We start from the raw sequence: 19,911 nt of genomic DNA, 5'->3' as shown, positions 1-19,911 counted from the left end.
AATCCCATCCCACTTAAATTAACTGCCTTTTCAGTCAAGAACAGCTCAGTTGAGTAAAACTCTAACTAGGTATGAATGAGGCTTAGCATCATTATTAAATTACTCAATCAAAGTCATAAGAGTAATTATTAAAAGTCCTTAAAAGTCATAAGATGAAATGGTATTGCACTATAAAGGAAATTGGATTGGCTGATGAAACTTGGTCATGTCTTGTTTTGTATACTATATATCAGAGCAGTGAAGAACCCTAGATCAATTCCAGTGGTAAACAAGAGAAGAATTTCAGCCAAATTCTTAGGAGGAATCCCTTTAAGGGGTAGGAAGGAAAGAAGGAGTTGAGTAAAGCCTTGGCTGACCTTGTAAATTTTGGAGGGCTAAAGGATTCAGATTTTTCCCCCATCATTATCTGAGTAATGGCCCTAGAAGAGCCATGAATGATGGTAGTTTGCATTGGGAGCCAAAAATAATCTAGACACACTGGAAAGCAGTAACTTCAAGACTCTACTAGAACCCAGCAGAAAGTTCTACCATGCCTAAAGGAAACTTCATCAACATCCCAAGAAAGTGGGGAAAGAATTTTGAGCAACTAAGAATTGCAAGTAGCTACTTGCCCTATGTGTTTTTGAACTTGAGCCCACTTTTCCCTGGAGTCTGTGATGGTGTGTATCATGGATTTTGGAGACAAGGGTTATTTTCTTCCATAAAGTCCTTACCATATACTACCTTATGAATACCCTTTTCTAAAAGCTAATGAAGTGTAGCTGACTAATTAATATTAGCAGGTAAACCAGAGGGGAAAGAATGCTAGTAGGAATTCATGTATCATAGTAAAGGAAATCATGTCTCAACCATTTGGGATTAATTTTTCCAATTTAATTCAGCAAACATGTCAATATCTACTATGTATCAGGCACTGAGCTAAACTCTGGAAATACAAGAAGAGGCAAAAGACAATCCCGCCTTCAAGGAGCTTACAATCCAATGGGGTAAACTACATGCAAACAAACATATACAAAGCAAGGTATATACAGGATAAGAGAGGGAAGGCACAAGAATTAGGAAGGGCTAGGAAAGGCTTCCTGGAGGACATGAGATTTTACTTGGGACTGAAAGAAGCCAGGAAGGTCAGTAGTCCAGAATGGAAAAGAGAACATTCCAGAAATAGGAGATGGCCAGAGAAAATTCCTGGAGACAAGAGATTCATGTTCATGAAAGTGCCAGGAGGCCAATCATTATGTCAAAGAATACATATTGGGGAATGAGGTGCAAAAAGACTAGAAAGATAGGAAGCCAGGTTATGAAGGGGTCTGAAAATCAAACAGAGCATCTTATATTTGCTCCTGGAGACAATAGGAAGTGACTGGAGTTTATTGAGTAGGGGGATGACAAAAGAGGACTTCATATTTTAGGTAAATCACTTTAGTTTCTGAATGGAGAATGTATTGGAGCAAGGCAAGACCTGTGACAGGCAGACCTACCAGCATGCTATTGCAGTAATCAATAGAACCTGGAGAGGGAAAAGTAGTAAAGCATCTCTGGGGATATGACCTATTAGTAAGAGTGGAAATTTGAAGAGTATTCCCAGAGCATGATAAAGACGCTGGAAAGGGTAAGGCTTTCAAAAATGCTCCAATAATATAGTGATCTACCTTTGTAATAGCAGACCAAAATATTGCTCACATTATTGTTTGTTTTGAGTACAGGGGAGAAAGAACACAATGCCCTTGGATGAGGATGAGTTGTGGTAACAGTGGTTGGGTAATTGAAATTGCAGTTTTGAAAACGTTTGAATAAAGAATTCTGTAGTTTCAGTTGGGTGAGTCTGTTGAACAGATGATGCTGTCAGGTTCTTTTCCAAACCTCAATCATTAGGCTAGGGAAGATTTCCCAACCTATTTGACATCTAACTGCCTGGCAATTTCATAGTCTCTCTGCTTTCCAATGAATGTTCCAGATATTCTAACAATTTGAGGGATTGGCTTGGAAAAAAACTCCTATTTGTTATTTGTTTTTCCCTCTCAGGTGAACTAGCAGTGGGAATTGAGAAAGAATTTAAGAAAAATAAACAAAAGAATTAAATATAAAATGTTAAAGGTAACTTAAGAAAACTCACAAAGAAATGCAATTTTTAATTAAAATAATTTGTTAGAATGTAATTGTTTTAGCCTTTTAATATGTACTGTGTTTACATTGCCTTAGAGAAGGTCAAAGAATTTTGTAAGGGACCTTGTAAATCATCTAGTGCAAAAACATATGAAAATGGGGTTAAGGAAGCTAAGTCCTTGCCCAAGGTGCCACAGAGTTAGGAAAAGGCAGGTCTTCTGACACCCGGTGATTATGCTCTTTCCACTAAATGCCTTCTAAATATTTTAGACCACAAAGCCCAGGAAAAATTAAATTGTGATATTTATTCAGAAAGAGATTGTTCTTCTCTAGCATTAGCCTTGTACTTATTAGACAACACCTACATATCCCATCCTTCTCAACCCTGATCTGCTTTCCAACTATCACTATTGCTGAATAAAACCTAATCTACCCCAAAATCAAATATACATGGCTATTAGAAATGAAAGGAAGCAAATGAAATTTATAGTATTAAGCATATCTGAAGAGCTCCAGAGCTTCACATTTCACATGGCAGGAAGGAGAATATCAACAAATTTGAAAGCTGTTAGGGATCACAATGACTTTATAGTCAAACCCATACCTAAACAATAACTTATCTGACTATCTTATCAATTTCCTATATTTGACATTTTTCCTGAGTCCCCAAGAGACATTTAGGGAAGAGATTTCTTTAAGACAAGAGACAGAGTTAGAAAGGTGATCCTCAAACTTATTTTGATAATGATTGTCCACTGTTATCAAACAATCCAATCATAAACATTGTATATTATATATAGCTTAGAACTTCTGCTAACTTTAGCAAATCACTTCAGGTACTAACTGATTATCTCTAATCATATCAGTGGTCATTTTTTTTAAACCCTTACCTTCCATCTTGGAGTCAATACTGTGATTTGGCTCCAAGGCAGAAGAGTGGTAAGGGCTAAGGCAATGGGGGTTAAGTGACTTGCCCAAGGTCACACAGCTAGGAAGTGTCTGAGGCCAGATTTGAACCTAGGACCTCCCATCTCTAGTTATGCTCTCAATCCACTGAGCCACCCAGCTGCCCCCTATCAGTGGTTATTCTTAAAGATTTTCTTTCCTATGGTCAGAAAGCACAAAAATATGGAAGCAATAGAATCAAGGAATAATATGAAAGGCAATTCCAACTTCCAAAAGGCTTCTTCTACTAACTGCAAAGATTCTCTAACCTTAAAGAGGAACATAATACTAAATTACCCAAATGAAAGACATTTAGGCAAATCAAGTTCAGAGGAAGACACCAATAAATGGTTTATTTAGCTCTAGAAAATTATTACCATAATATAGACTTAAGAAGAATTTGTTTAGAAACAGAACCTTTTCCTTACACATACACAGTCTGTCTGATGAAATCAGAAGTTCCTTGCCTGTGAGGACAATTTTGTTATTGTCTTTCTAACCCCAGAGCCTAGCACATAGCAGGCACTGAATAAATACTTGCTGATTGACAAGTTTCATTAGTGTCTCTACTAAAAGACTTCAACCAGAAAATGAGTACTGAATTAGTAGTAAATTCCTTTCTCCTCATTCTAATTTTGGCTTTATCCTTAATTGCTATTAGTATATCATAGGATATTAGAAGCCTAGCAGTTATATATTTATTCTCTTGTATTTAAGGTTATTCACTGGAAATGTAAACATCTGTTTGACATGTTAAAATTTTATAAAACAAATGATCAGGTTAAGAATAAGTGATAACTTCACAACATGATGAACATGGAAATATGTATTATGTGATAATATATGTACAACCAATAAATTACCTGCCTTCTTGGGGGAGAGGGGGAGAGAGAACATTGATTGCAAAATATTAGAAAATAAAGACTAAAAAATTGGCTTAATATGTAATCTTATAAAAAAATTATTATTAAAAAAAAAGAATAAGTGATAACTAGGGGAGCTGGGTAGCACAGTAGATAGAATACCAGGCCTGGAGTCAAGAGGGCCTGGGTTTCAATCTGGTCTCAAATGTTCCCTAGCTATGTAACCCTGGGCCAGTCATTTAACCCAAATTTTCCAAATGAGAAAACTGGAAAGCAAAAATATTAAGTGACTTGTACCCATCTAATGCCACATAGGTAGTGATAGAAAAAGAACTTGAACCTAGATCCTCTGACTCCAAAGCCAATGTTCTTTCTTTCTTTTTTTTTAAACTTTACCTTCGATCTTAGAATCAACACTGAGTATAGGCTCCAAGGAAGAAGAGCAGAAAAAGCTAGGCAATGGGGATCAATCGACTTGTCCAGGTGTCATATGGCCAGGAAGTATCCAAGACCAGTTCTGAACTCCGGGCTTCCTGACTCTCTGAGCCACCCATCTACCCCTGCTAATGTTCTTTCTACTGGACTGTTAACCTTCCTGACCTGTTAACATATCTCTCAAAATTCTCAAATTCAGACTTACTTATCATTAAATCATGGTCACACCAGATGGATTTCATGTCTTATGATTCTACCATTGCTCAAAAATCTTAGAAGGACCAGAATTTAAGAATAAATAAATTAGAATCAAACAAAAGAATCAAAGAATCAAACAAAATTTTGCATCATTTGAAACATCTAATCTTTCTAGTGTTAAGGTAGTCTAAGCAACCCTTAGACTTGTTTAGGTGGCAGCTAGTTAGCTCAGTGGATTGAGGACCAGGCCTAGAGATGAAAGATCCTGGACTCAAATTTGACCTCAGATACATCCTTGCTATGTGACCCTGGACAAATAACTTGGCCCCCATTGCCCAGCACTTATCCTTACTGCTCTTCTGCCTTGGAACCAATATAGAGGATTGATTCTAAAACTAAAAAGGTTTATTTAAAAATTTTTATTTAAACCCACAAGAATGATGAGAGATGAGAAAAGGTGATATATTATTTCCACCTCAAGGCTGCCCATCCCATCCCCATCTCACCCTCAGCAAAAGAAAGGATTTCAGAAACTGGATTAAGAAAAAATACAGGTCTTCTCCAAAAGTGAACTCCTACATGGTTGTTCTTGTCTCAACAGTTGACTCAATCCTTTTTCCTATCCAGCTCTAAATCAAAGCTGAAAAGCAAAAGTTCAAAAGAACATTGTGTTCAGATGACTGATTCCAACTTGCCTTTTTTTTCTAACTTCACCTTTTAAGCAGTCAGCATGCCACCTTGAATTTAATCAAGAAGTATGCTCATAGAAATAGCCAATGAAAACACAAATGAAAGAAGCCCTTATGTAAGAGGTGATGGAGTGTGGGTGGGGATTAAATGGGAAGATATTCACAAACATATTTTTCTACTCCTGGTGAGGACCTAAGGGAAATCCATTCATAGTTGCATGCATGTACATAAGATGTACACCAGGAGTGTCTAAATTAAATATAATAATAAGTTCTGAGAGAAAAAAAGAAAGAAATGTAACATATTTGGCTATATGTAGTGCTAGATCCATTTGATGAAATCTACATGTTGATAAGGAAACTAGAAATCTGACATAGGAAAAGTTTTTGGAAATTTGCTGTTGAATTTAACAAAATATTTAATTCATAGTTATTGTCATTCATTATTTACTGAAAACCTAATATGTTATCTGCAACAACAACAACAAAAAAAAAAAACGTTAGAAGGGAACACAAATGTAGTCTAAAGCACATTCCCCCCTCAGGGAGCTTTAATTCCCCATGAGGAATAGGAGGTATACAGGTGTGAAACAGATGAGTTACCATTCAAAGTAGCCCTTGATTAAGAGGAAAAGATATTAGGGTTGCTCATCTATATATAGATACAATCATGGATTTGAGGTATCTAAGCAGGGATATGCTGATAAATGTTTAGCATAAGCTCCTTAAGGAAAAAATGTTACACATGACATACTTTTAAGCATCATTAACATTTTCTCGAACACTTTCTTAAGTCTATACAATTAAAAAAAAACACTTGAGCAAGCCTTGATTTATAGCATTTGCCTGTTTCTGATGTTTAAAGCTCATATTGAAAATTTAACAGGAAGTTTTCATGAGTTTGTGGGAAATGACTATAGAACACCTCTGAGTTAAATAAAGAAATGTAATGAGGAAGTAAGTGAAGATCTAGGCTCTAAATTTATACACACACACACACACACACACACACACACACACACACACACACATAAAGTAGGAAAAAAAGAACAAAAATATTCTAGGCCAGAGAGAGAATGTGTATGTAGGCTGGTGAGAAGCACCTGATATGCTTGACTGCTAGGGTGGTGGGAGACAAGACAGGTTAGAACTAGACTCTAGAGGGCTTTGAATGCCAAGATATGTAGGTCATCAAGAATTGCTAGAGGTTTGTATGCAAGAGAAAGAAGTTATAATCTTTGAGATTACAATAACTTGAATTGGAGGTTTAGATCTAGCTGTCCAAAGGCAGTGATGGTGACCTTTTAGAGATGAGAGAAGTATCCTCAGATGCCCATAAAAAGGGGGAGGGAGCCCACATCCCTCTGGATTTCTAGTAACAAACTCAGGTGAGCTCTGTACTGGGGTGAGGGCAAAGGCATATGTGCCCAATAGAAAGGGCTCTGGCACGCATACCATAGGTTCACCACTATGGATCTAGAGTACGGTGGTGAATGAAGAAGATAAAGAAAGATTCCCAATTTTGCAGCAAAATGACTTTGACCAACTTTGTCCTCTGATGCTCATTACTAAAACTCAATTATTATTGAGATGCTCATTGACCACAAGCAAATCACAATCTCCCATGTCCTCAGTTTTGTCGTTTTCAAAACGAGGGAATTAAGCTAGCTGGCCCTTGAAATCCTTTGTAGCTCTTCATCAGTGGTTCCCAAACTTTTTTGGCCTACTGCCCCCTTTCCAGAAAACATATTACTTAGTGCCCCATGTCACATACTATCACTTCCCCCTTACAGTTATTCACTGCCCCCAAATGCACCTGTGCCCATCACTGCCCTACTAGAATAGCTGCAGCACCCACCAGGGGGTGGTAATGGCCACTTTGGGAATCACTGCTCTACATCTATGATTTTAGAGTTAGAAGAAACTTTTCAAAATTAGTATCACCAAAATATGGGGACTGCATGGTAAGAGTAATGGAGAAGGGAAAGTCAATGATCCTGGAAAATCAACTCTATGAGCCTCAATTTTTTCACCTATGAAATGAAGATTAAAAAAAAGTATTTGCAGAGTATTATCTCACTGGCCTGTGGTGAGAAAGGTGCTTTTTGTAAATTTCTTGCAGAAATATGAAGATGGGAACTCTTGTTAGTGTAAGACTCTCCAAAAAAGAAAATATCCTTTCACTATAAGAAAAATCAATAGGAAAAAGTCCCTTCAGACAAGGAACAGAGAGGTTTATACAATATAAAATGGAATTTTTTTTATTACACAAAATTTTTAAAGTTTTTTTTTTTTGTAAAAACAAAATCAGTGCAGTTAGAAGTGGAAAAAAATAACTAGCTAGGAATTGGAGGAAGGGAAATATCTGTAGCAAGTTTCTTCTGATAAAGGTCTGACATTTATGAAACATAATGATGAAATGATTTGAATTTCTAAGAGAACCAGTGCCCAATAGATATGATCAAAAGTTATAAATAGGTGGTTTTACAAAGGAAGAAAACCAGAAAAAAATGCTCCAAATCACAATTATACAAGTACAAGGGAAAGAAACTCTGAGATTCCATATCACATACCTCAAACTGACAAAGATGATTTAAATTTTTTTTAAAAAAGGAAAAATGACAGTTTTTGGAGAGGTTCCAGGATAAAGGGGACATTGTTTCACATTGTGGTTTAGTCATCATGCAAAGTAATAAAGCTATGCTTCAAAAGTCACTAAATTATACATATTATTTTGCCTAGAAATACTACTCCTAGGCTTATACTATACTAAAGAGTTCAAAGAAAGAAAGAAAATAACCATGTGTACAAAAATATTTATAGTAGCCTTTTAGGCAAAGAACTAGAAATTTAGGTATTCCTCCCCCCCTCAAAAAAAAAAAAAGAAAAAAAAGTCTTTGAAGCATTATTAATACACAAAAGAAAATAGAAGACCAGAAAGAATAATAGGAAAACAGGACAACTTTCAAAGTAACATGCTGGATTTGTTATATTTTAAAGGAAATGTAAGTTACATATAATAATTTGTGCTTCTATGTATTTCATGTGCTTTTCTCTTCTACTATGTATTAGAGAATGCCCATTTTATTTTATGTTTATTCAGAATGAAAATAAATTCAAAGGAAAAAAGGCATATTCTGAGATATTAAAGATTCTCTACTTACTAAGGATTAATATGTATTTGTTCTCGTCCAAAAAAATTTTTAAAAACAATCATAACCCTTGTCTTAATAGTTGTTTGCTGACTTGGTTCGACTTGGAAAGAAAATTAAGATGCTTGTATCCAAACCATCCTTCAGTGCTACAGGAGAGGCCCTACCTCCCAACATCTCCACTTCCTTTCACCTTGAAACACCTGGGTGAGATTTGGCAAACCTCTCTATGGTTTTTTTTCCTTGCCACCCATGATTATCTTGTCTTTGAATCCCCTTATCCAACTCTCCTGACTGAAGATTGTATTTTCCAACTTCTTCCCTACCTTATTGTTTCTGGAATAACTTTCAAAAGTTTCCCTTGAAAAAAAATGCTATTATCACCCCCATTTCACAGATGAAGAAGCTGAGACAGAGATGTTGAGTGACTTGCCCATGGCACACAGCTGTAAGGATCTAAGGCAAAATTTGAACTTAGGTCTTCCTTACTCCAAATCCACCACTTTACCACATTGCCTCATCTAAACAGAGGCCAAATAAATATATATTAAGTACTTTGGGGCCAATAGTAGTAATCTGTCATTCATAGAGACCCTGTGATATGGCAGAAGACAAATGATTTACTAACATGTTGGAGCCAGAATGTTTATCATATGTTGATGTTTAGCCAAATGAGGCCTACCCAGAAGACCAAGTGGATATGTGTGTGGGTGGATGCAGACAAAAGACCATTGTAAGATCAGAAACCCCCAGCAAGAAAAGTTTTTCACATGTTCTGTCCTTGACCCATTCATTGGCATACTTTCAGCATATACATTTCACAGGCTTTCCTTAACCAACTTTTAAGTTACAACCTTGCTTATATTATTGACTCCTACTGAATAACCAAAATGTTTCAACCCTCTTCTGGATTACTGAATACTGAGACAATCAAAGAAATCTTAAAAATTGAAAAAGCAAAAAGGAAATGAGTAACTTTACTCATTTTTTCAGGCTTAATATTTACCTAGAAAATATTAGCCATGTTGATATACATCTAAAGCATAAATCTATAGAATATGTATACTGACCCTCAATCAACAATCAATAAAGTGAATTTAACTTTTATTATTTTAATACACATTTAATAAATTAATGAAGCAAATAGTTTACATGTTGCCATTTTTATTCACTTAATTGTCAACAAGCATGAGCATTGGAGATTTTTGGAAAAAGTAAAAATAGTCCCTGTCTTGGGGAATTTACATTCAGATGATGGAGACAACATATAAATAAATTAATTGATACAAGATAAAGTCTAGAGTATAAAGAAGGGGCCTTGGAGGAGAAAGCATTAGCAATAAAGGAAAGTGGGGGATCCCAGAAGGGTAGTTCTTGAGATGTCTTAAAGGAAGCTAGAGATTCTATCACATGGGCATTAAGCAATCAAGCACTCTATTCAATGGCAATAAGCAAGTTCAAAAGAGGGATGCATAGAGGGATGGATTTAAACAGGAAAGATGAGTTCTGTTTTAGGGTATTTTGAATTTGAGCTGCCTATGGGACTTGTACAAAGTATCCAATAGGTAGTTGTGGGTTGTATGTAGCTCAGAAGACTAAGGTGGAATATAGATCTGGTGATCAACTGAAGACTTAAAAATTGAACCCATGGGGACAAATAAGAACCCCAAGTGACAAATTATAAAGAGAAAAGGGAAGACAGTCCAGGACTGAACTATGTGGCACAACCATAATTAGTGAGAGTGACATAAATGAGGATCCAAGAAAGAAGACTGAGAAAGAATGGTCAGGCAGATAGGAAATGAATCAAGAATAAGCAAATCCCCCAGAGGGAAGGGATTATATAGAAGAAGAAAGTAGTCGATATTGACAAATGTTGCAGAGAGTTCAAGAAGGATGGGGACTGAGAAAAGGCCTTAGATTTGGTAATAAAGATATCACTGGAAACGTTGAAAAGTTTCAGTTGAATGATGACTTTACAAGCCAATATACAGAAGGTTTAGAAAAGAATGGAAGGGAAAGAAAAGTAGGTACTGAGTGAAGATGGCTTTTTCAAAGAGTTTAGCTGAGAAAAGTGAGACTGAAATAGGATGAGAGCTGGTGAGTATAAGAATGTATTATGGATTTTTTAAGCATGGGAAGATTTGGGTGTATTTGTAGACAATGAGGAAAGAACCAGTGGGTACTGAGTGACTGATTTAGAGACAGTGGAGATGATAGTTAAAACAATCTGCTGGAGAAGATGGTTATATGTTCGTTTACATATAAAGGGCCTGGCTTTAGCAAGATACACTAGATTTTGAGTGGGAGGATCTGGGTTTCAACTCAACACTACTATCTGCTATCTGTGACACTGGACCTTTATTTCCTTATCTTTAAAATGAAAAGAGTACACTGGAAAACTTCAAAATGTTTTTGTGGCCCTAAAGTTACTATCCTCTGACTTTATTCTCCTTTTCTAAAATAGATAATTAAATGGACTTTCCAAATTTAAAAAAAAAAATAGAGATAGAAGAAATCCAAGAAATATATGTTCTAACCCCTGATTTTTTCAGATGAAGAAACTGACCTCCAGAAAGTTTAAAATAATTTCTCCATGGTCACAAAGCTAGTAACTGATAAAGATAAACATGAATCTTCCATATCACATTTGATAATTTTTACACTACACAATAAACCTCAACTTAACAGGACTTTTAAAAATCTATAATTACAATATGTTAGGATTATAGGATTTGAGAACTGAAAGGGACCTTATTGCCTATTAAGGTCATTTTCATGAGTTTCCACCTTTCCTATTCCATACCTCAAACCTTTCTATATATTTACCCATTGGCACTCATAATAGAATGACAGCTCTTTTCAAAAAAAGGCTAACCTCTTTATTTTGGCCCTTGAACAAATTCCCCTTCTATGTCTTTTAGGAAACTTTCCTATTATTTATCCATCATCTTCGATCTCTCTATTCATTGGATCCTTCTCTAATGCCTACAAAGCATGATCAGGACTTCCCTCCTATAAAAAATAGCACATTGACCTTGCCATCTACTCAATGTATCACCCCATTTTCTTCTTTCTTCTTCCTTTTCACTGATGAACTCCTTACCTCTTGATTGCTAAATCAAGTGATTTAGAAGAATGACTAAACAAATTATGGCATATGAACCTAATGGAATGTAATTATACCAAAAAAAAATACAGAAAAGGACAGTTTTGGAGAAACCGGACAAGATTTTTTTTATTAAATGTTGCAGAAAGAAGTAAGAAAAATCAATAAAACAATTTATACAACAACAATATTCTAAAGAAAAACAACTTCAAAGAAGTTTGATTAATGCATTGACCAACCGTATTTTGAAAAAAGGGATGATGAAACAAGCTATCCTCCTGACAGAGAGGTCATAATCTCAAGATGTGAAATAAGACATACATTTTCAGATGTAAAGAATTTGGTAATTTGTTTTGCTTAAATATTATACATATTTATTTATTATTATTTTCTACTGAGGTAGTGAGGAGAAGAGGATAGATAATTGTCTTCAAATATTTGAAAACTTGTCACATGAATAAGGAATTCTGCTTGACTTCAGAAGGAAGAACTAACAATTTATAGAAGCTTCAAACAGGGGGATTTAGGTTTAATGTAAGCCAAAACATCATAACAATTAGAACTTTCGGAACTATCCCAAAGCCAAAGCAGGCTGCCATAGTAACAGATTCCTCTTCCCTACACAAAGGCTGGCTGGCCATTTCTTGCAGCTGTTATAGAAGGAATTCCTAGACAAGATTGCCCTCTAAGGAATTTCCCAATTCTGAAATGCTGTGAATTTTGCCTTTCTGAATTTTCATCTTCTTTCAAGAGTCAGGTACCACCTCTTCCCTCATCCTCTCCAACTGAAAGTTTTCTTTCCCTCTTTAAGTATTCCAAGAGAACTTTGACTGGATTTTTTCTTTGCCCTATAACTTTCTACATTATATTATAACTATGTATACACATATCGTATGCAACTCTACTCATAGTAGAATATATACATTCTTTGAAGGAAGGGACCATGTCATTTTTGTCTTTGTATTCTCAAAATCACTCATTTCAGGACCTTGAACAGACCTCAATGTGATCTCATCAATATAGGTATTCAACAATTCTTATCCCAACCCCATCTATGCCAACCCATCCTCTCAAACTCTAATCTATACTCTCCCATTGATATTTCCAGGATGCTGATTGAGCCATCTTTCAATTATCCATCCATCTTATTATGTAACAAGTTAATCTTTTTCCCCCAGTCATGCATTTTTCTGATGACAACCTTTTTGTCATTTGCTCTTTCCAATTATTCATTTAAAATGCACTAAGGGTAGCTAGGTAGCACATTGGATAGAGTGCCAAGCTTACAGTCAGAAGACTCATTTTCCTGGGTTCAAATCTGGCCTTAAACACTATTTCTAGCTTTGCTACCTTGGGCGAGTCACTTAACCCTATTTACCTCAATTTCCTCAATTGTAAAATGAACTGGAAAAGGAAATGGCAAACCACTCTTGTATATTTGTCAAGAAAATGCTAAATGGGGTCACAAAGAGTCAGATATTGCTGAAACAATTGAACAAGAGTAACCTAGCTCATGCCCTCCTGGGGCTTCTCTGAGGTTCTTTAGTAGGCCTTTAATAGATGTTTAGTTGACCATGATCTGTTCAATGAGAAAATTGAGGTTCCAAAGAGGTATGATTTGCCCAAGGTCATATAATAAGTAGCTCTCTCTCTCTCTCTCTCTCTCTCTCTTTCTCTCTCTCTCTCTCTCTCTCTCTCTCTCTCTCTCTCTCTCTCCTTTCAGTTTCTCTAACTCCCTAAAAATGCTTATGTCTCTTTTTTCTGGCTTCTCATCTCTTCCCCAACACTTTGATTTTGACTCTTCCAGAAAAGTTTGTCCAAGGTCCTTTTTTCTTCTCCATCTATATTCTTTCTGTCACAATCTCATTGATTCCGATGGCTTCAACTACCCTCTTTTAACTTCTGAACTTCATTTCTGATCTTGACCTCACTTCTGACCTTCAGATTGTTATTTCTAACAATCAATAATACCTCTCCACCCTGAGGTCACACCAATACTTCAATTTCAATGTGTCCAAAAATGATGTTCAGTACCTTCCCTCATATAAACTTGATGCTTCTGGCTTCATTATTTATTTCTGTTTGTAGTGAAGCCATTTACCTTGCTCCTCATGTTCAGAATGTTGGAATTATGTTTGACTCTTCCTCACCTCTCAAATCTATTCTGTTTTCAGGTCCTTTCAATTCCACCTCCACATAATTATTCACATGCAACCTACTTCCTCTTTCTCTCTAGTCTCACAGGCTCCAACCTAATGCAGAACTTTCCTACAGGCTACCACTCCTGAACTACTGCAAAAGATTAAGAAAAGGGCATCCTATCTCCCACTTCACATCTGAATATCCCTGTCTGAATAATCTTCCTTATGCATATTCAGAAATCTGTAGTATCTCTCTGTCATCTACCAAGAAAAGTTCAAATTCCTCTGCTTGGCATTTAATATCCTCCACATAATAGTGCCACTCTATTTTTCCAAACTTATCTCAGAGAATCAGAGTTTAAAAAGGGGTTGGAGGCTATCCAGTCCAGTTTGTACTTCACCAAGAATTCCCTCAATGACATCATGGACATGTGGTCATCCATCCTCTATTGCAGAGGAACAGCTGAGGAACAATGTCCATAGGCAGCCTACAGACTTTTCAGAGAATTTTTGTTAGGAAGGTGTTTGTAGGACTTTTTCCCCCCTTAACATTAACTCTAAATCTTCCTCTCTCTACCCCATTACTACTATTTCTGCCCTTTCGGGTCAAATGGATTGAGTCAAATTCCTTTACTACCTAACAGATAGTCCCACCTCACCACCAATTGAATACAACAAGCATTCTATATAAGGTACTAAAAATACACAGACAAAATAAAAAGTAGTCGGGGACAGCTGGGTAAGAAATAGACCTGGAGACACGAGGTCCTGGGTTCAAATCTGGCCTCAGACATATCCTAGCTGTGTGACTTTGGGCAAGTCACTTAACCCTTGCCTAGCCCTTACCACTAGTCTACCTTGGAACTAATACATAGTAGTGATTCTAAGACAGAAGGTGAGGTGTTTTGCTTTGTTTTTTAAAGTAATCACTGTCCTCTATAGCTTATAGGATAAACATTAATATTTTCTTCAATCAGTTCTTATATGACATTGTCTCACAACATTTCACTATCTCTCTCTTCATAATTACTCCTGTCCATATACTCTATATTCTAATCGAACTGGACTACTACTATTCTTTCTCCATTCACTGAATTCTCACGTTTCCAAACTTCAACTTATATTGTTGCCTATGTCTGCAATACAATGTATATGGATAAATTATTTATCCATATTTTAAAGCATCACTAAGTTATTACAGCCTCCTTAAAGCCTTCTATGATTCCTCTCCTTATAGTCATTTATGACTTTATCTCTTAGACTTAACATAGTACTTTGTTTTGTAATTCTCATAAGATCATAGCTCAAGATCTAGGAGGAACTTCAGAGGACAACTAGTACAAATTTTACAGATAAGATAACTGAAGCCCATTGAAGCTAAGTGACTTGCCCAAATTCAAATAGATAGAAAGCATCAGACTCTCCTCAGATATTCAAAACCTGGTCCCCTGACTTCCTGGGGCAGCTAGGTGGAACAGCAGATAAGAGTACTAAAGTCTGAAATCAGAGACTCCTTTTCCAGAGTTAAAATCTGGCTTTTTGACCCTGAGCAAGTCATTTCACCCCTTTTCCCTCCATTTCCTTGTCTCTAAAAAGAGCTGGAGAAAAAAAAATGGCAAACTATTCCACTTTGCCAAGAAAGCCCCAAATAGGGTCACAAAGAGACAGAAATGACTGAAAATGTCTGAACAACAAAAAACCTGACTTCAAAACCAGTGATTTTCTCTATATCAAGCTTCCTTTCTAATGCAGTTACTATGTAGCATAAATAGAAGGAAAATAGCTTTGATGAAAAAGTGAAAAATAATATAACCTAGAGTTAAGCAAGCATACTATAGGAATTATGATGATATGGATGGTACATCACTGATTCCTATAATGTACAGTTCATTGACTTGCATATTGAATGAAAGCAGAAATTCCTAATAAGATAAAGCAATAGAACTTTTTGAAATTCATGATAACATTTTCAAAAGCCTATCTTAAGCTATCACAACTTCAATCACCTTCGATTCCCAAGGGCATCCTAATCCCATTAATCTGGTATCCCAGCATCTTTGATCACCCAAAGGATGTAAAACTAGAGGAAGACCAAAGCCATATTCAGTACTTTCCCTGTTGTGTTTGCTTTCTAGAAAACTTTAGCCTTCTAAGCTTACTGCAGAAGCTTTAACTTCATGGTGGTGATATTCTTTTAAATATTTTTTTAAAAATCTTTTCAACTAAGTCCATTAAAAAAATGTATGTCAAAGTATATTTCAAATGTGGTAAGAGAATAGTAAACAGCAACTGTATTCAGAGAGTTGAGCTCTGAAAGAAAGTTTTACATCAACATATTAATGATACATTATACAAAGTATGTGAGCCTACATATATTTCTGCTTATTTCAAGGTCAACATTTTAGTTTGGAGAACTGGCTTTTGGTATAACCAAGATCTAGGTTCCAGTCCCATCTCTATCCCATTTGTCTACCACCTCCACCCTGCCACTCTAAATGTGACCCTGGATAAGTCACTCAACTTTTCAGAGATCCAGGATAAGACTCTAAAACTGAAAAGTTGATCCTCTGCTTGGGCAGAAGGAGTTTCCTTACCTAGAAATCCCTACAGTAAAGAAATTACAGATCTATTTTTTTAAGGGCATTATTACAATTGTTAATATCACATGTTAATGGTGATACATAATGTGATTATTCTGTGTAATTATTAACATAGTGATGATAACAATCACAGTGAGCTTCCATGTTTCCAGTACTCCAGTTGTAGAGGACAGCCACTATCTTTGCCAGCATGTCTGTCTGTCTGTCAGTCTGTCCGTCTGTCTGCTTGTCTCTTGGGCCGTCTGTCAGTCTGTCAAAGTCAGTCAATCTGTCTGTCGGCCTTCCTGCCTGCCTGCCCACAGTCTGCCCTGGGGCCAGGTGGTCAGATCACACGGTCTGTGCAGGACTAGAGTAGAGCCCTTTCCAGCAGGCACTGCGGACCTGGCACTGGCCCCAGGAGGGGGCGGAGAAAAAGTGGCACCTGCTCCGGGAGTTCTGGGCTGGCCCCCGGGGTGGCCCTGGGGGGACTGAAGGACCTCACTCACCAGGGAGAGTACTTTGTAGGTGTTGGGATCCTTGGCTTTGTGCGCCCGCGCGCCTTTCTCCAGCTGCTGCTCGTCCCCCACATCCAAAGGAGCTAGCATGTTCACAGCTGCCTGCGGGTCCCCGGCAGTATTCCCGTAGCCCTGCTCCTTGCTAGTCCCCGAGCGGCTCTCCTTGGTTCCCCGGTTGCTCCCGCTGCAGCCGTCCCTCTCCATGGTTGGCTAAGACTTGCTGCTTCTCCGGCTCCTCTGCTGACTGCCTTGCTTTAATAAAGCCACTGAGGGCGGCCTGGCCACGGGAACTCCGCCTCCCTTCTTCAGCCAGCCTCCTCCCAGACCCTTGGCTCTTTTCCCCTAGCCAATAATGTAAAATGTGAGGGGGAGAGCTGCCCAACGCCCCGGATTATTTGGCTTCCTGTCTGATTTCGGGCATTCTGGCCGTTGGGTTATTTTGGGTGTTTTACGTGTGTGTCTCTTTAACTTCCCCCAAAGCCTTTCCCCTCACACCACCCTGGGCACCATCTGAAGACTTGCAGGAATCGCCCTTGTCCCCTTAGTCCTGCCTGAATTGTAGTGTGGTCTGCAGAGGGCATGAGATCATGTGGCCCCAAAATAGTGCGAGAGGAGGAGAAAGAGGAGGATGGATGGATGATGTTTATAAAAGGACAGGAGGACAAGTCTGGGATTCTCCTGTGTAGGTGAACTGGAGACGATGGAAGAGAGATGGTCCCCCTTTCCTTTCCTCCCTCCTAAAGAGAGTCTTCCAGGCTCAAAGAATTTAGAGCTGAAAGCCACCAGTGTGTTGGGAAATACAGACTTCTCAAGGTTTTGGTGTAGTTCCCGTTTTTGTTGTTTTGTTTAGTGGATTCATATGTTGGTCCTTTTAAACTTAATATGCTGGAAATTTCAAAGTGGCATGTTGTCCCTTGTGGTTGACGCTTTGATATTGGACCAGCAATGACTCAAATTGGTTCCCTTGATAGTTTAACAAAAGAAGAAAAAAGCAAAAACAACTTGAAATATTTGCAATGGGGATTCCGGAGGCTAGCGAAGATTCTTTTCTTTGGGTTTCTTCAACTGGCTTCAGCAGCTTTCACAGGTAGTCGCCCATCAGTAACAAAGACCACGTGTCTAATACAGACTCAGACTTGTCTAGGCAGCCTTAAAGCACTGGCTGCAAACAATGCAGACTTTTTAACAGCCACATTAACTCCAGTGTTAAAGGGATGTTTGTAAATTCCCAAAGTAAAATTAATATAACTTTTAAATGTATATAAATTTATTTGCATTTATATAGTGCTTTGCTCTTTCCAAAGTACTTTTGCATATTGGAAGACAAAAAATTGATAGGTTTTTCTTTTAAAAATCCCAGATGAAGGCTGATATCTTAAAAGTAACTGTGCTCAGGGGAAGGAAGTAGTGTGATATAACTAAAAGAATGCTAAATGTGAAGTTAGAAAACCTGAGTTCAACTCTCCTTTACCTCTTAAAACAGTATCTGACACAAAGTAAGTGCTATATAGATGTTAGCTATTGTTATTATCATTACTACTAGTAGTAGTGACCTTGAGCAAGTCACTTAACCATCCTGGTCTCTGGTTTTCTTATCTACTGAAATATATGGGTAGTACTAAATGACTCCTAAACAGTCCTTTGCCTCTATAACTGTAATTGTGCAAATTATGCACAACTGATTCTGTATAAATACACTTATTCAACAGAATGAACTCTAAATCAAGGATGGTTCTGTTTCTGTCTACAGGGTATTACTAGAGCAGGAGTTCTTAATCTGGGATTTATAGACTGTGAACTACGATGGGGGGAAAGGGAATCTTTATTTTCACTATTTCTAAATGAAATTCAACATTTCTATCTTCATTTAAAAATGATAAAGGGTCAATAGCCTTCTCCAAACTGCCAAGAGGTCTTTGACACAAGATAGATTAAGAAACAGAGGCATCATAAAACTCAAAAAAGATAATAGGTGGAAAGCACTTTGAAAACCTTAAAAGACTATTTAAATGCCAGTTATTATTATTTTTAATATTAGCCTACAATAACCAGATGTCTTGCCTGTTGATAATGTCTTCCCTGAGTTTGTTATTGCAATCCTGTTTGGCTTATATTTGCAGAGGAGTGTGGTGATAAATGGAGGGAAAAAAGAATTTTTTGTTTTATGATTGTATGCAGAACACTTTTAAGTTTAATCTACATTATTAATAGTTTCTTAAGTCTAAACAATCAGTAAAATAAATCAAGTCCATTTTCACAGCAATTACTTCTGAGTTGTAAAAGTTCACACTGAAAATTTAAGGAAAAGTGATTATAGCTAACTCCAGCATACCTCTGTTAAATAAATAAATAAATAAAACTGCTTTAAAGTTTAGATCAAGACTTTGCATTTGGATATATAAGGGCTCACTGAATTAAATTGACTGCCCAAAGGGCTAGAATCAAAGTTGCTTTATGAGCCTAAAAGAAAATAATCGTGGCTTATTTTAAATTTGCCAAACGATCATACTTTATTCCCATTGTGATGTTTGGGAATCACATGAATCCGAAAAGAACTAATATTTGTCATATTTAAGAATACTCAAAAGAATGTGCTGGGGGCAACTGGGTGGCTCAGTGGATTGAGAGTCAGGCCTAAAGATGGGAGGTCCTAGGTTCAAATCTGACCTCAGATACTTCCCAGCTGTGTGACCGTGGGCAAGTCACTTGACTCCCATTGCCTACCCTTACCACTCTTCTGCCATGGAGCCAATATACAGTATTGACTCCAAGACAAAGGTAAGGGTTTTTTAAAAAATGCTACAGGTTCTGAGAGTTGTTCCCAAAAAAGTGGGGAGTGGAGATGGAGAACCTATAGGTTCATCTTATACAATGACTACTTTCAAAAGTCAAACATACTCAATTAGATATATATTGTTCTGTGTTTGTTTGAAAAATAATTCATTACTTTTTACTTCTATCTAATGTCTATGATAAATGGTCATTTTTGGAGAGCATAATCTGAAATGGAAACAAATAATAAGGACCAGTCTAACCTTTAACAGTAAGCAAACAGTATTTTATTAACCATATTATTACCAGAGATGTCCGAACATAGAACCCACAACTTGATGGAACTTGATGGAACCCTCAACCATCTTAAGTGCAGATTAAAATATATGTAATTGGGAAATATTTATCAA

General features: G+C 37.0%; 1 protein-coding gene across 1 annotated transcript in view; it reads right to left on the bottom strand.

Moving 5' to 3' along the window:
• The window catches only part of ENPP1 (ectonucleotide pyrophosphatase/phosphodiesterase 1), a 107,552-nt gene extending 90,619 nt beyond the window's left edge, over positions 1 to 16,933 (bottom strand). The window contains exon 1 of the mRNA XM_044676991.1: positions 16,721 to 16,933. Within this exon, the coding sequence (XP_044532926.1) occupies positions 16,721 to 16,933 (213 nt within the window). The remainder of the gene's footprint in view (positions 1 to 16,720) is intronic.
• Between the last annotated feature and the right edge of the window lie 2,978 nt (positions 16,934 to 19,911).

The sequence above is a fragment of the Gracilinanus agilis genome, chromosome 4, assembly GCF_016433145.1.
Source record: "Gracilinanus agilis isolate LMUSP501 chromosome 4, AgileGrace, whole genome shotgun sequence".
Lineage (NCBI taxonomy): Eukaryota > Metazoa > Chordata > Mammalia > Didelphimorphia > Didelphidae > Gracilinanus > Gracilinanus agilis.
The sequence above is the reverse complement of the archived record's forward strand: the minus strand, read 5'-3'. Positions and strand labels throughout refer to the sequence as shown.